The 16,451-nt window shown below is 41.3% G+C and overlaps 1 protein-coding gene across 1 annotated transcript in view; it reads right to left on the reverse strand.

The window, feature by feature from the left end:
- The window catches only part of UBE2N (ubiquitin conjugating enzyme E2 N), a 23,058-nt gene extending 7,032 nt beyond the window's left edge, over positions 1-16,026 (reverse strand). The window contains exon 1 of the mRNA XM_024218342.3: positions 15,886-16,026. Coding sequence (XP_024074110.1) covers positions 15,886-15,915 — 30 coding nt within the window. The 5' untranslated portion in view covers positions 15,916-16,026. The remainder of the gene's footprint in view (positions 1-15,885) is intronic.
- Between the last annotated feature and the right edge of the window lie 425 nt (positions 16,027-16,451).

The raw sequence follows: 16,451 nt of genomic DNA on the forward strand, positions 1-16,451 counted from the left end.
ACACACCCACCCCACCCCAACAACCACCACCAACCTCCAAACACTTTGGCCTTGGCTACACTGGCGCTGTACAGTGCTGCAACTTGCTGCGCTCAGGGGTGTGAAAACGCTCCCCCCGCCAAGCGCAGCGCTGTAAAGCGCCAGTGTAATCAGAGCCTGCAGCACTGCACGCTCGCTCGCAGTGCTGCAAGCTACTCCCCTTGGAGAGGTGGAGAACATACAGCGCTGCGAGAGCTCTCTCGCAGCGCTACTACACTCACGCTTCACAGCGCTGCGCTGTGAATCCCTGAGTGTAGCCAAGGCCTATGTGTGCGTGTTAAGGGGAGGCGGGGGAGAAGAGAGCAGTGAAGACATAGGCTTAGGCCATGTCTACACTACAAAATGATGTTGACCTAACTTACTCTGGCATACAGCCACCATAGTTATTAAATCGCTTCTGCGTGCGCACACTTGTCTCCTTGTGTCAGTGGTGCACAACCTCACTAGGAGTGCTTGTATTGTCAGTGTGGGATAACCCCTGAAAGCCAGTAACAGCTGATGTAAGCAACACAATGTCTACACTGATGTGGCATTGATCATGCCTCTGCCGCTAAGGGAGGTGGTATTACTAAACTGGCACAAAGAGGCACTTATGTCGGCAGGAGCCAAATTTAAGTGAAGACACTTTCACAGCTAGGTTGATGCAAGGCAGCCTATGTCACCTAACCGTGTGATGCAGACCAGGCTGTAGTCTTTGGCCAGGTCTGAACTTGAGTTGTAACACTATAGCTACTTTGGTTAAGGGTGTGGGGATTATTTTTAGACCAATATAGTTATACTAGTACAATCCCTAATGTGTATACAGTTATTCCAGTAGAGAGATGTCTTACACCAGGATAGCTTATTCCCTTTCCCATTCTAGAATAAACTATACTGGTATAAACACAATAAAACTGTGCTAACTATGCCCACACCAGGGGGGGTTATAACTGTTTTATCTACATCAGTACAACTTTTATGCACTTCATATATTTCTTGAAGACTCTTCTGCTTGTTAACCCAACGTTTGCTGTCCCAGCAGCAAAGCTCCCATTAAAGTGCTTTCTGCCTTGTGGAGCTTTTAAATTCCTTGAAGATAAGCAAAATGTTGGGTATAGGCACAGGAGTAGTGATACCACACTGGTAGGTTATGCAGCATCTAAGTACAGTAAATTTTGTCCCTTGTTACCCTGATTTCTGGGCTCTCATACTTGAACAAAACACCCGAGCAAGGCACTATAACACACAAACTTGTTGGAATATGAAGCCAGGCATTAAAAAAAAACAAACAACAACAAAGGTTATTAATCATTACCTTTTAGAGAATGCTGCATAGATTAATTATAAAAGGCACGGTAATGCTTGTATTTTAATACCCTTTTACAGTGGGAACTGGAAAGTGACTGGAAAATAAAGTTGTCAAACAAATGCTGAATGCCCTTCTTGTCCTTGCCATTTGAAAATTGATATGCCCCACTTTAAGTATTTGCCAGTCTCCTTTAAATTCAACTCACTAAGGCCCTGATCCTACAGAGCACTTCAGCATGTGAGTAGTGCCAATAACAAATGGAACTACTCAAAAACTTGGAGCATGTGCTTATGTACTTTACTGGATCAGGACCTAAGGAAGTCCTATATTTAGAATTAACACAAAATTTTATTAGACATCAGACTTATTCACAGAAAAATAAGACTCAGACCAAGATTTTTACAGGTATTTAGGCATTGCTGTGCTCAGCAGCATAATGCTTAACTGATTTAGGAGCCTAAGTCATTTTCAAAGGGTATTTAGGCAATCAGGAGTCTAAATCCCATCAAGTATCTTTAAAAATCTCCGCATAAATAAATACTTTAATTATGTATAAAATAGGGAGTTCAGACAAGATAGAAAAAAAATATGCAGTATTCTCCATTGTTATTGCAAAAATATATAACTAAGGCCCTACTTGAATCATGGGATGATTGTCAAATAATTGCAGCTGAGTTGCAGACAAGACACACAAAGTTGCAGAAAAGTAATAATGGACCCTTATTAATTGTAGTAATTTGGAAAAGCCAGAGAAGACCCATTTGTTTAAGAAAAAATTGCTGGAACAATATAAATACTCAAGTATTATGTTATGCCTGCTAATTTGTGGTAACCAGACATTTTGCTGTAAGTATATTACAGTCATTAACGTGTAGGGTCCGCAGCCAGGGCTCCTATCCAGCTCTGCGCAGCTGACAAAATTATGGTGGAAGCCTAATATTGTGGGATCCACAATTTCCACAATATCGCAAATTAAGGAAAGTCTTACATATAACATTTTACAGGCAGGCTGCAAAAAACACATTAAATTCCAATATAAATGTCTGTACAAAATTAGCTTTTTGATCACTGAAAGCCAGAAATGGAATCTAGCAATTCGGAACAAAACGTTTTAGCAAGACCTAGAAAATGTGGCTCTTTGAGGCCTACTGGAAACTAAGTCACAGAAAGAATGGGCTTTGAAAATGCTATTTAATTTTATTGGCTGTAGGTCATTTAATGCTATATAATGAGAGTGGTGATCTAAAAGTTCTTCTGGACTAGTCTGGAATCAATAGCTTATGCCTTCCTACCAGCAGGTGGAAACAGCAAACACCTTTATACTTGTGTCCCCCACGTACTGCTGCCAATTCGTTAATTAGGAAGATCTGTCAAGCTAAGCAGGATAGAATGTTAAGGACTAAATGAAATAGGAAAGGTACAAACCCCCCCACCCTTACAAGATGCTGTCTCAGAGTTCTATTTACACTAGCCTCTATTGTTTACCGATTTCTTGAATTGACATTTCCTTTGGGAAGCCCATGGAATTGGCCATACCTAAAAAAGTTTAATGAAGATTAACAGAAGCTAAAAGGTGACTAACTTGTCAGGTAAAAATCCAACTTTAGAGATACCCTACAGCAGGAAATCCTCTTGATTCATTCAGGGAAGTATGTCCATTTCCTCAGCTGGTTAGTTTAATCCAAACACACTAACTCATTCATTGCTATTTAAATATCATGGGACTTTATAATACTATAAAGGCATCCTAGAGCTACCTAGTTTTGCTAATCCCCATACAGATTTTTTTTTTTTTTTTTTTAAATACTGTGATTGTAAAAAAGGCTCTTGCCAGAATTCTTGCATTAATTTTAAATCAGCAATCAAGGAATTTGTAAAAAATATTTAAGGTTGCCATGCAGAAGAGAATGGGGATTTCCTCATTAGTGCAGTTGGCTTTTCTTTTCTGGGAGTGGCTAGAGAGGGAGAAGATCATATTGGGGGGAGGAGGAGGGAGCATGGTTAAGAGTGCTGAGCTGGAACAGTTCTTCCAAAAAGGCAGCCTTGAAGAGAAGAATGTTGAGAATAAAAGTGATATCCTGAGAAAAGCTGGAGCTTGCTGAACAGTGGCTTACCTAGACAAGAGACCACAGAAGCAGATGCTTTGTTCTCAACTAAAAAATGAAAAGCTAACAGACCTGAAAAAAAACTGGGATTCTCAAACTGCTGTGATGCCTTGGAGCCATACAAGCAAGAGACACCCAGTTTCTTAGGATGTGATAACTCATCACAAATTGAACATCTGCAGGCATCTTTCTTTGCCACCAAAAACAAAAATGGCAAAATGAAGCTTGGTGAAAAAGCAAGAGTAAAATAAGGTATCCCCCCGCACCATCACCAGGACACCAGTACTGGAGAACCTGGTAGAGAAGAGATGATACAGTGATCTGCATAAAAATATTGTGCCACTATCTATACACAAAGCGTAACAAAAGCATCATTTTTGAGAAGCCTGGATGTCATTTTAACCAGCCCCTTAAGTCTTTTGAGAGTTTCTTATTTCTCCACAACTCAAGCAATCCGTTTCAAATAATGAGAAAGGAAAGTTATAAAATGCCAAAGTATACATATTGTAGAAAAAGAAAGCTAAGCCAAACAAACCTTCTCAAATAAGTTACAACCTGTAGGCAAAGGCTAGTACAATACAATGGCATATTGACTAATAATTATACTTGAAATGGAAATTCATGTTAAACTATTTGTAAAATATCTTTACACTAGTGTAGTTCTGCCACTAGAGAAAAGTGAAAGCTCTAGCCCTCACTTGACTGATTACTCATGAGAGCATTCTGTGCCAAAAAATGCAAAATTCTGCAAATTTTATTTGTCAAATAAATGTGGAGGCTCCAGCAAGGCATTGGGGAGCACAGGCCTCTGGCTGCACAGAGATGGGAGATCAATGTGCAGCTCCCCCTCCCCCCAGGACACTGACTCAGCAGTGAGGCTGCACCAAACCCTGACACAGCACAAGGACCGGACCTGCCCCAGAAACACCCCAGAGCCCTGCCCCTCCGTGCCAGGTTGCACCAGGTGTGGGCAGGCAGGCTCAAGTGTCGAGGGGCTTAGTGTGTGGGGGATCCAGGTAAGGGGTGAGAGGGTTCTGTATGGGGCAATCTGGGTGTGGGCGGTTTGTGGGATCTGGATGCTCAGGGGCTTGTTGGGGGGTTCTGGGTGCAATGGTAATGGGACTCTGCAGGGGGTCCAAGTGAAGGTTGTTAGTGCTCAGCAGGGGGATCTGGGTGTGGGGTGGTTCAGTTGGGGGAGAAGGGTTGTCCAGATGCTGGGGATCCAGGTGCAGCTGGTTGGGGCTCGGTACGGCGGGGATCCAGGTGCGGCTAGCTCATTGGGGTGGTCCAAGTGCAGGGGGAGTGCAGCTCGTTGGGGGGGGGGGGGGGGGGGGGGGGGGGGGCCTCGGGAAGGGGGGCGGGGGGGGGGGGGGGGGGGGGGAGAGGGCGGTTGGCAGAGGTTCCTACAGCCGGGGGAGTGGGTCTGACCCAGCCCCGAATGCCATGCAGGGGAAAAGGAAGTCCGGTCCTCCCCGGCCCAGCCAGGACTAGCAGCTGAGCCCAGCACAGGGTAGGAGCCACCAGCCATGTCTTCCCCAGTCCTGCCCCCACCCCACAGTGATTTACCTCTCTGCTGGCTGCCCTGGGCACCTGAAACATACTGCTGGGGAGGGTCGCATGACCACTTTTATGGCCTCCCTTTGCTTTTCAGTCAGAAAGTCATTTTTCTGCAGGGAAACAAAGAAATCTGCAAGGGACAAATTCCGCGCATGCACAGTGGTGCAGAATTACCCCAGGAGTACCTGATGAGAGTCTGGACTGATTTAGAAGATTGAAGAGAAAATGTGTGGCATGGAATAGGAGGGCTTTAAGGAGTCTTTTTTTATTATTATTATTAAAAGGACCTTGTATATGTTGACAGGGAAATGGTCACATTCCTATCTCCTTCCCATACATTTTGGCAATAAAGAAGCATAAGGACATTTGTTGTCATTCAGTGAGAGATACTGCTTTAAAAGTTATAGAACACTTCAGGAGAAAGCTACAAACTTTTTCCAAAACTATCACGAAGGTATTAGGACTTGCATCTATTTAACAAATTTCTGTGGTTCCAACAATTTTAAAACAATTGAAAAAAGGAAAGTTAATTTATGTCCATCTTATTTTATTAGCAAACAGCCTCATACCTTTCCCCACTCAAAAGAAAACCAACCCAAAATCATTATATCTTGCCAGATTCACTGTGCATGTGAAATTAGTGCTCTCCATGCAAAAAAGAGTTTTATTCCAGTTTCTTTACTTTCCATTCAAGGCAACAGATCTCTTCTATGAAGAGAACACCAAATGCCAAAAAATTGCCTGCTAATCCATGAGTTTTATGAAGCATCCATTAAAGTGGTGCCAGGGAGCAGGCATTTTAACATGAAGTTTAACAGCCTGGTCTTTGCCATTCCAAAATTGTATGGCAATGGCATCAGACACAGAATTCATTAAGAAAAAAAAAAAAAAAAAAAAAAACACAGAGGAATTTATTTCCCTGCTGTAACTAGCAGTTGATGTAGCATATTAGAATACTGCATTCTCTTTCTTCTGTCATCAGCTTCAAAAACCTCCTGGCCAGTTATGTGTTATAAATGGCCAATTCAGCAACTTTTTGTAGTAGTAAGAATATGGGTAAGGCAACCTTATGAGAAGTAACTTTACAACACTGTGCCTTAATGTTACCGTCTGCCTTGTTTTAAGTACAGAATCAGCTCAGTACCAAGTGGTAATATCATTTGAGCAGACTGAAATCTCTCAACACAAAAGATTAATTTTCACATTTCCAGCCTGTTAATTTGAACATTAATGAAATACCCCCTAACTCAAAAGAAAAAACATTACAAGTCAGTTATAAACTTCAGAAACACCGAGTACTTTTTTTTTTTTTTTTTAAATCCAGAGTCACGAGAGAATGACTCTTCCTCACCAAAATACGTAATTGCTAGTAGTGAAAGCCTTGCTACATGGAAATCTCAACCAATCAAGCAATTTGACTGACTATGGAGCATTCTACTAGACAGGCTGCTCTACTGGCTTAAAATTCTGACACGTTTTGCCAAGACTCAAGAGACATGTTAGTTCATACAAAGGAGACTACTCCATTGAGCTACTGGGATTAAAAAATAATAATAATAAAAAAACCTGTGCGCCAAAAAGCCAGTTAAAACACCTCACCACATTCGTAAGTGGAGCACCAGAGTACAGCTCCTCCCATCCAGCAAAAAAAAAAACAAAACAAAACAAAACAAAACAAAAAAAAAACCACACACAGCACCTTTGCAAAGACAAAAGCATGAGAACCATTTCGCCCCCTCTCCCAAATTCACCAGTACTTTGCAAGACTTAGAAAAGTGCCCCAGTTGTGTGTGACTGAGCCAGAGCTTTCCTAATTGTGAATGTTCACTCAATCATAGGTATTTACATGGTATGGGTGATAGAATAACCCACTCTTCTCCACCCACAAAGAATTCCTAAAACCAGGAGAGAACCAGATATATGTTCATGCATCTAGTGTTTCACCAACAGGAGAAGATTCACAATTCCCTACTGCAGGGCTGATTAAGACAAACAGAAAGATGTTCACTGAGAAGAAAGAGGGAAAGAAACAGGAAACTTCCTAAAGGAAGGTAGGTTTGGGGTCAGTGATTAAACAGTTCAAACTTCAGCTTGATCCTTTTCTCTTCAAGCCAAAAGGAGCAGTATTCTCCCTTGTGGAAAGAGCACCTTATCTTGCCTTCTGATCCTCCAGGCTGGCTGAACACAATGATGGGCTCTGGAACAAAAAATTCCATCTCTCATTTTTCATGAGAGTCCCACTGATTGGGGGAATTTTGGGGGATCACCTCCCTAAAGGAGGAGGGACCAATTGAACCTGGGGGACTAATGGGGAAGGGGAAGAGATGTACAGGGAACAGGAGGGGGATGGGGATGGAAGCCATGCAAAAAAAATAACGGGTGTTGGAAGGAGAAAGGGTCAACTATTTTATTATAATAAGAACAAAGAGTACATGATTTATTTGTTTTTTTAATTAATCCAGTTAACTGCTATAGCCAACAGGAACTTAAATACTCCACCCCTTGCAGGTGTGTGGCTTTTTTTGTTTTGGGTTGGGAGAAAGGGAGGATAGCAGAGGGAAAAGAAGATTCTCCCAACATACAGAAAGTGAACCCCAGCAAAGTGTGAGATCTCACCTATGGGACAGATTTTATTCCGTGTGGTTAAGCTCCACAGCATTGTTCAGAGAATGACAAATGAGATCAGAGAAGATCAATATCTCCTATTTATACCAGGCCACTGAGCAACAGCATGCTGAAGCTACTAAAATACACACAAGGGTATATACAGATTATTGCAGAGTGCTGTAGCACCTTACATCAAAGGATCCCAAAGCATTTGACAGAGATGGGAAAGTATTCTTTTTATTTTAGAGGGGAAACTGAGCCACAATAATTACATGAATTTCAGTAGTGCCTTTTATATTGACTATAATTGTTTCTCTGATCTGCAGAGCCAATATGGAAGTCCTTTTACACACTCTATGCCTTCCCATTTGAGTTTCCCAGTCTTTACAGGATAAACACTATAAAAAGTATACATGCACTCTGTTAAAGCCTATCAAGGTGAAAGTTAAATCAACTCCACCTACTGTACATGCAATCAGCTTGATCTTCTTATTGTGCATGTCTAGCAAACCAGCAGGTGTAAAGGCAAGAACTGGTTGGTGGCTGTAAATCCTACACCTCTAGTTATTATCTGTGACGTTTTCCTATCTTCAGGAAAACCTGGAATAGTGTAGAGTTACAACACAAGAATTCCTTAATCTGCCTGTTTCTGTAGCTACAGACTGCGCTCATCTTCTATACACTTCCCTCTTGGCTTTTTGCTTGTGTTTTACTGGTTCTATCTTTTGGCTCATTCTTTAATGGCTCCTCACCCTCATCTACTGGTTCTCCTCATGGTTCTTTTCTTGGATCCTTTCTCCTCACTCTGAACATATCCCCACACAAGAGTTTAAGCAACTACCTCTACACCGATCTCACCTCTTCTATTTATCCTCACACCTATTTTAAAGGGGTTTCACTATGTTTAATGTTATGCTTTGATGGGTGAATAGTCACTTAGCCACTATGTAGTTAGCAAAAACACCTACAAAGCAAGTGGTTAGAGAGCCATTTTTCATTTTTCCTTCTTTCATTACATATTGAGTGGCAGTTATGACAAGAAGGCTCACCCAAATTTGAAAGGGATGTGTTATTTTTTTGTTTTACAGTCAAAGGGAGATCTTATGGCCAAAAAAAAATTGTTCCAACAACTTCCACACAAAAAAAACTGTCACAACCCATCCAATACAAGTCCAATTTTCAAAAATAAGTGAATGTTTTAAACTTATTCCTTATAAGATTTGTTTCCAGTTTATATTAGTGTTCATAATTAAAACACTTTAAATGGTACATGGATGTGCTACCTTTTAGTAGAAGTTTAAAACAAACTCCAGATCAAGATTTAGCAGCATGCGTCCCTCCCTAGCACACATTTGAAATATCCAGTAAAAGATATCTATAGTAAAAGACTTTGTTTACCAACAAAAATTCTACTGATATAATCAAATTAATTTAGGAATTGATTTAGTTACATCAGTGAACCTCAAATGGGCACTCTTAAAATGGCATCAAAGAGACAAGTTAGTCGATCAGTCAATATAAAGCGCTCAAACCAGAGTGCCCACAAAAGTCTGTTTAGACACTGATTTAGTTAAATCGGTACAACCTGTGTTTAGACCAGGTCTAAGCTAGCAGTAACTAGATCTGTGTAAATCACCAAAATAAGTTTCAAATATGATAATTAACTGATGTACATAAAAGCCTGTTATTAAAGCTGCACGTGTCAGGTTCTGGAGACTACTGCCGTTGAAAATTATGATTTTTTAAAAAGGTTTATTGTAAAATTTAACTGAATTGAAATGGAAAATATTACTGACTCACTGTTCAAGACTGGGTCTCTTCAATTTCACTTTCTGCAAGAGTCGTAAGGATGACATTTAGTACTTGGAGGATGCCATGCAAATAGTTGGGGTAAGAATGCAGGATTGATGAGAATGAAAAGAAATGGCTTTTAGTTTAAAATGCCTACTAGTTTGTTTCTTTAATATTTGCTCCCTAGCTGAGATTTAGGTGTGATCCCTGCTCTCCAGAAAAATGTCTAAAGGAGATAGAAGCAGCAAGTCTTAGCCAGTAATCAGAGATTAGTCAAGTGATAATTTAAAGAACCTGAAATTATCACTCACCTGCCAACCATGCAGGACAAGTCATTTCTTTTATTCTACCCTGCCTTCAACTATTGACTCCTCCACTGAGTCAGACCCATTTTTCTTCTCCCTGCGATTTCAGTTTGAGTCACAGGCCCATTTCATCCTGGCTATCCTCATGCAAGTCATGGACCTGTTTCCCAGTTTTGGCTTCCCACCATTTCCTTCCCATGTGCACATGACTGACTTGAGCATAACTGCCTGGGGATTTCCCCTTGCCTCACCTTAATTAGTCAATACACTGGTAAACCAATGTAATCACCATCCATCTACATATCTTATTACAACGTTGATATTAACATTAAACCATTTATTTTGCCAGGACTTGTTTGAATTAAGACTAACATAAATGTATCATATCATAAATTTGCCTGCGGTTAGTAAGAATCTGGAACAAAGTAAATTAAGATGTTCTACCACTATCTAACTCCATCACACAGTTGGAGAGTTAAACTGAAGTATATGGAATGGAAACTACAGCTGGTTAGAGAGCAGTTGGGGTTAAAATTAAGCAGCATATGGCATGTGGACACGAAAACAAAAAAGACATTACAGCCAGCTGCATGACATGAGTGAACATTCATTTTTTCATACTCTATCAGAGTGGGAAAATATGATTTTCTCCCTCTCCAGGGCAGATTGTCTCCATGTAAAAAGGTAAATTGTGTGTGTTGGGAGTGGGGCGGTGGGGGCGCGCGCAGCGGAGGGAGAGCACTCATCTAATTATGAGTGTAACAGTATATTGATGGGAAAAGAGTGTTCCTGTTTTGGGATAGAGCGGTCTGAGGAGATGCAACTGTAGACCTATTTCACTGACTTCATATATCAATACATCATCTTCTGTATTTTCACACACAAAGTCTAGAAAAGGAGTTTTATCAGATACATAGGTAATGGCCCATGAAGAAAACAAAGTAGCCATAGCCAGCACTGTATGATATGAACCAAACTGGTTTTATTTTACTTGCTAATATCTTAATACAATACGGCATATTCTCAAGTTTTAAAACATGTAGGTAAAAAACATCTGAGTTGACTGTAAACTTCCATTACTTACTTTTAAGAAAGAATCACTGGACAGAGTGCTGTACTTTTCTCAAAAGAAAATGTCAGCATGGAAATTATGTATGAATGCGCACAGTGAAGGTCAACTATCCATAATTAGGCACCTACCATCACCTGCTGAACCATCAAAAACCATCATAAACCAAAACTCTATCCTAAGGCTCATCACCACCATACCAGTGATGCTGAAGATTACGAAGCTGCTTAACTGCACTAGAGTACACCTGCCATTACCTCATTGTAGCAAAACAGTTCTTTAAGATCAGTGTAACTGGAAATAATCTTTTACATCTCTTTACCAAAAGTGACCACACTGAGGACCATTCCCCAGAAGTATAACTTAGATAATTTTTTCACATCTTAGCTCATAGAGCTGAAAATGAAGCTGAGTTCCTGTCTACACTGGGGAGGGGTTGCACTGGTGTAGTTACACTGGTGCAAATTTCTCTAATGCAGATGCACTACTCCAATTAAATTCACTGAATTAAATCACACTGATGTGCCATTTACATTAATGAACTCCCTAATGCAGACACACTGCATCAATGTAGTTATTCTGGTGCAAGTTTCTCTAATAAACAAGGTCTTCAGCTCAGGACTTGAAAAAATTACACACCCAGCTGAAATACACTAGCCTCAAGCTATACCCCATCCAGCCTTGTCTCCCACCCCCATTGTGTAGGCCCAAACAGACCAGTCACTCCTGCTGCCTGAACTCAGTGCTCCCAATTAATGTTGGTGCACACACATACATACAGCAAGTCAACTAATTTTACCCCCTATAATACATTAATACTTGGCAGTAGTCCCATTAAATCACTTTATGCTACCCTCCAAAATCCTTTACTGGAGTAGCACAAAGTCCCACATGCATGCAGAGTCCTCTGCTGAGGAAGCATGGGGCAGGTTTCCCTCCTCCTTGAGGAGACTCAGCCTGTACAAAATCATGAAGCAGCAGACTGTAGAGTAGTGAGACCTTGCCCTGGCCAACCTGAAGACACCAGACCAACAACAAGGTCAATCCCCTGCAGAAGAGAGGGCTGGATTCCATATGGCCCATCAGCCAGAACATACATTTAGAACTTCATACTCTTGTCAATCCACAGCAGATCTCCCCCAGATATCAGTGGAAGGCTTGCAAAGATATCAAGGGGAGAATAGAGTCTTTATTTAGTAACTAAACTTTTATTCATACACTCACATTTAGTAAAAAAAATATGCTCTTCCTTAGGCCACCACTATTTCCAACGTTCTCGGTTTCTCTCCCTCTGACCTGTCTTCCCTCTACTCTTTTCTCTGCATTTGCTTCCCTGCAACTCCAAAATCCAACCACCAAGGGCTTCACTCCCACTCCCTTTCCTATGCCATCAAAACGATCAGCAATGGAATATTTGATGTTGACATTCAAGTATCACTGGCTTTTGGAATTTACCATAGCTATTTGTTTCAGATGTCTGCAGAAAAATAAACAGACTGCACAATTTTAGTCATGTAGGCCAAATGTGACCCAAAGGCTGTATGTCTGACATCCCCATTCCAAGGCACAGTATGGACATTACAAAATGAACCACTACAATCCATAATGACCAATCCAAAATTCAAAAGCTCTGGAGTCTATGGAGACATATATATTTATCTATATACTTAACCTAAAGTGTGCATTATTCTCTTAATAATTAGCACTCTCGAAAAGATCGAGCAGCACCCCCAAAAATCAGACAAATATTCAGTGTCTAGTTTTAAACTGCAAGGGGCAAAAAAGCACTGGGATACTTTTCTAGATGTCACACTTCCATCCATACCTTGGAAACAAATTGTGTTATTTGCTTCAAAGTACTCATGAAAAGAAGACAAAAAACTCAGGGAGATGAACCTGTTATCGACTTAGAGGTAGTTTCATTATTTTTTGGTGAAGATAAAGAGGTGAATCCAAAGCCACCTGAAACATAATGGGAGATTCAGCTTAACTATAGAGCTTTTGCTGCAGCTCTCCATAACAAACAGTGTGGGCTTATTTAAAGCCAAGCAATTAAAATCATGGATTTTAATCAGTAAGCAGGACACTTATTTAAATCTTCAATTTTAATTGTGTTTTGTATTTATACTTTAACCTTTTCTTTAGGAAAAAACTGATTCTCACTGATTGGTAACAATTAAAACATGTTTATTTACAATTAAATAAAGCTTTTATACTAATTTTTACTCTTCTTTTTGTTAACCAGGAGGATACACTATACTACACGTTTATTTAAGCAACTATATGGCTTAATTTACACTTATTCCGATTCTTATTTTTTATATGTTTTATTGTTTCAGAATGATGAATACTGCATTTCTTATTTACTAGATGATTATTTCATTTGTGATGTGTCTAGCTTTATTTGGATGAACATTCAATTAAAAATGAACAAAAACATTTTATATATTTAAATGTGAGAGTTTTATTTAATCCAGAAAAAAGTTCTCTTAAATGTGCTGGAAACAAACTTCATCAAAACATGTTTTGTATGTAATACTCTGTTAAATCAGTTTAACTGTAGTTAGTGAGTTGAACCAATTATATCTGGTTACTGTCTCCTTCAAGATTTTAGATCTAGTAGATTTCATCCCCTCACACCTAGTTTTTATTCACATATTGGAAGAGAAAAAGTAGCTTCCTTGCTTTCTCAACTCCCAATTAGTTGCTTAATTTTGAGTGAACTAGTTGTTTAACTAAATTGAACAAACAGAAGTGAAGAAAATAATCTCTACACCCGCAGAAGAGGCTATTGCTGTCAAAAGCTGATTTAGCACTCAACAAATTCTAATTCTAGATGTTCTGCCAGTGCCTTCCACCAGTTCATTGATTAGACTTTCTTTAAAACACGATAGCAAATATGTACTATTTATCTTTTGTGATTAATTTATAGGATTGTACTAGATTATGTGTCTAGGCCTTAACAGGTTGTCAATTTAAATAAAAATCGGATTTTTATCAAAATCAATTATTTTTATCAACCCCAATAATTTGTTTCCACTACATTTTGTAATACTAAATATTCTACCCTTACACATTTCAGTAACATTTCCAGTGTTTTCTGTTCATTAAGATAACTAAATGAGTGACAAATCAAATTGTATTAATACAGTTTTGTCCTTAAAAATTCTCAACATGGCTTGTAAACATTAAGAAATTGATAATAAACTTTATAGTCTTAATAATACCCTTGCATAGTTTTAGTGATTTTTTTTCCTATTCTAATTTCATTATCCCAGCTATTATGCAACTTTTCATTTTAAGACAATCTAACTTGCATATTTTCCTGTTCTCTGCTGTTTGCATTGGTTGCAAACTTTCAGTGTGTTCAGCCAAGAACAGCTTCACAGCATTATAAATTATTTGTATGACATTCATTCAATTTAACAGGAAACAACAGTGTTATTTCCCATCAAACCTAATGGATCTTACTTGACTAGTTCTATAAAATTAACAAGTTATTCATCACATCACTTCTTAAAAGTTTGAGTTGTAGATGTAGGTAGTAAGAAGGATATTTATGTTGTACTAACAAGAGGGGACAGATCTATATCAGGTCAATATTATGCTGCATTCGTGAATTTTTATTGTGTGATTTCACTTCCATCTGCTGTAAATATTTATATAAATTGATATCAAAGAAGTTTACCAGACTCAGAGTACTCAGTGGTTTGAACTAACTAGAGTAGTTCTGAAGTAACCATATTATTACATATTTTAGCAAACATCATATTAGTGTGATCCAAGAAATTTGTTGGATTCACACTGCATTGCATGAATGTATTGTTACAAATTGAGAAGTCTGGCAGATATCATTAACACACTGCTTGGTTTATATAACTACTACTGAAAGAACTCTAATTACAATATCCACAACGTTCAAAAATATTTTAAACCCTTATTCCATATACAATTTGATGTACACACACCAATTATCCAGAATTCAAGAGATCTTCATTGTTCTGACATTTCAAATTAATATACAGTTTAAAGATTACTTGTTTACTATGCTAGATGCATAGAGAAATTCATTTTAGAATTATCTTGCTCACTACCTACAAATTACCATCCAGTTAGGAAGAAGCATCTACAACGAAAATAATTTCAGACCTACTCTAAGTGTTAAAGATGCAGAAAGAGCTAATTTGCTGGGATTATTTAAAAAAAACCTTTAAAGTTAAAATTCAAGCAAAACACATACTTCAGATACTGTAAACAGTCTAGACAACACGTTAACCATTCCTATGTGGGGCAGTCATCGTAACTGGTGTAACCTTATTTCCTCAGACAGTCAGTCCTGAGTCATCAAAAGATTAACAAATCGCCACTAGCGCAAACCAGGAAGCCCTAATTGCAAGGCTGAAGATGGGCTTCAATGGTGTGTGTATCACAATCTTTCCTTGGGAAACGCGGGTGGGAGCAGGATGTTGGCGCACGACGCACTGGAGCACGTTCAGTTTCATTCAGCCTGGTACCGCATTTCCTCGTTGCCGCTGTCACAGAAGGTGCAGCCCCCTGTAAAATCCACTGCCGGGCCCTGCCCCGCCGAGGAGCCCAGGACGCTCTGCGCAGTAACTGAGCGTCTCCTGCCGCGAGGGGGGCCAGAAGCGCCGAGTCCGGGGTGGGGCTGGGAGGGGAGCCGCGCCGCGGCGGGCGGATGCAGGGCTCGTGGCTAACGCCGCTCCCGGGGCCAAGAGACGGGGGCCCAGAGGCGGCGCACAGGCCGCGGCCTCACCTATTCATTCATTCCCCGCGCCGCGTCGGCAGCAGCGGCGCCAAGACTCCGCCCGGGCCCCGCAGCCGCTCCTCTCGCCGCCGCATGGGGCCTCCGGCGGCGCCGTCCTCGCTCACGCAGCCCGGGGGTGGGGGGCAAATAGCGGCTCCACAGGCACTGGCCCCACCCGCTCCCAGCCCGGCGGGGCCTGCCCGTGACTCCCCTGGTCAACAGAGTGGCTGAACCCGCCTCCCCGCGCTCTACGCTGCCCCGCTCACCGGAAACTCCGCGCTCTGCGCCCAGCACAGGGGGCCGGCGGCATATGGGGGGCCGGGACGGCGGGCCGAGTGGGGGAGGGGGGTGGTAGTTACCTTGATGATCCTGCGGGGCAGCCCGGCCATCTTGTCTTATCGGGATTCAGGCTCCGCTGGGTCTCGGCTCCGCTCGGTACTCACGCACAACCGGAAGGAACGCGTGATGTTTCCGGCGACGTCACTCCACTACCTACAGCCTTCTGGGAAATGTAGTCACGGCAGCGGGGAGGAGCAAGAAGTCAGTCTGTGGTTCAGGGACCGCTGCCATAACCGGGTGACTGGGGCGTAACTGCTGTGAGATCCGCGGACCTACCGCTGCCCCTCACAGAGCACTGCCCCCCCCGCAGTGCCTAGATCCCCGTAGCTCCTAGAATCTCACCACACCCTACAGCCTCCAAACCCACCTGTCTAAAGCCCCCAGACCAACCTATAGTCCCCAGCCCCGAAACCCCCTCACACGCCCCTTGCAGTCCCCAGCTCCCACTCGCACACGCCCCATACACACCTTTCAGCACCTAGCTCCCACCTCACACAGGCACCCTTCACCACCCAGACCCCACCTCACACTCCATCAGCCTCCTGACTGTCTGTCATACACACCCTGCAGCGCCCAGACCCCCATG

Source organism: Terrapene carolina, unplaced genomic scaffold (assembly GCF_002925995.2).
Source record: "Terrapene carolina triunguis isolate 2854851 unplaced genomic scaffold, T_m_triunguis-2.0 Scaffold68, whole genome shotgun sequence".
NCBI classification, from domain to species: Eukaryota; Metazoa; Chordata; order Testudines; family Emydidae; genus Terrapene; species Terrapene triunguis.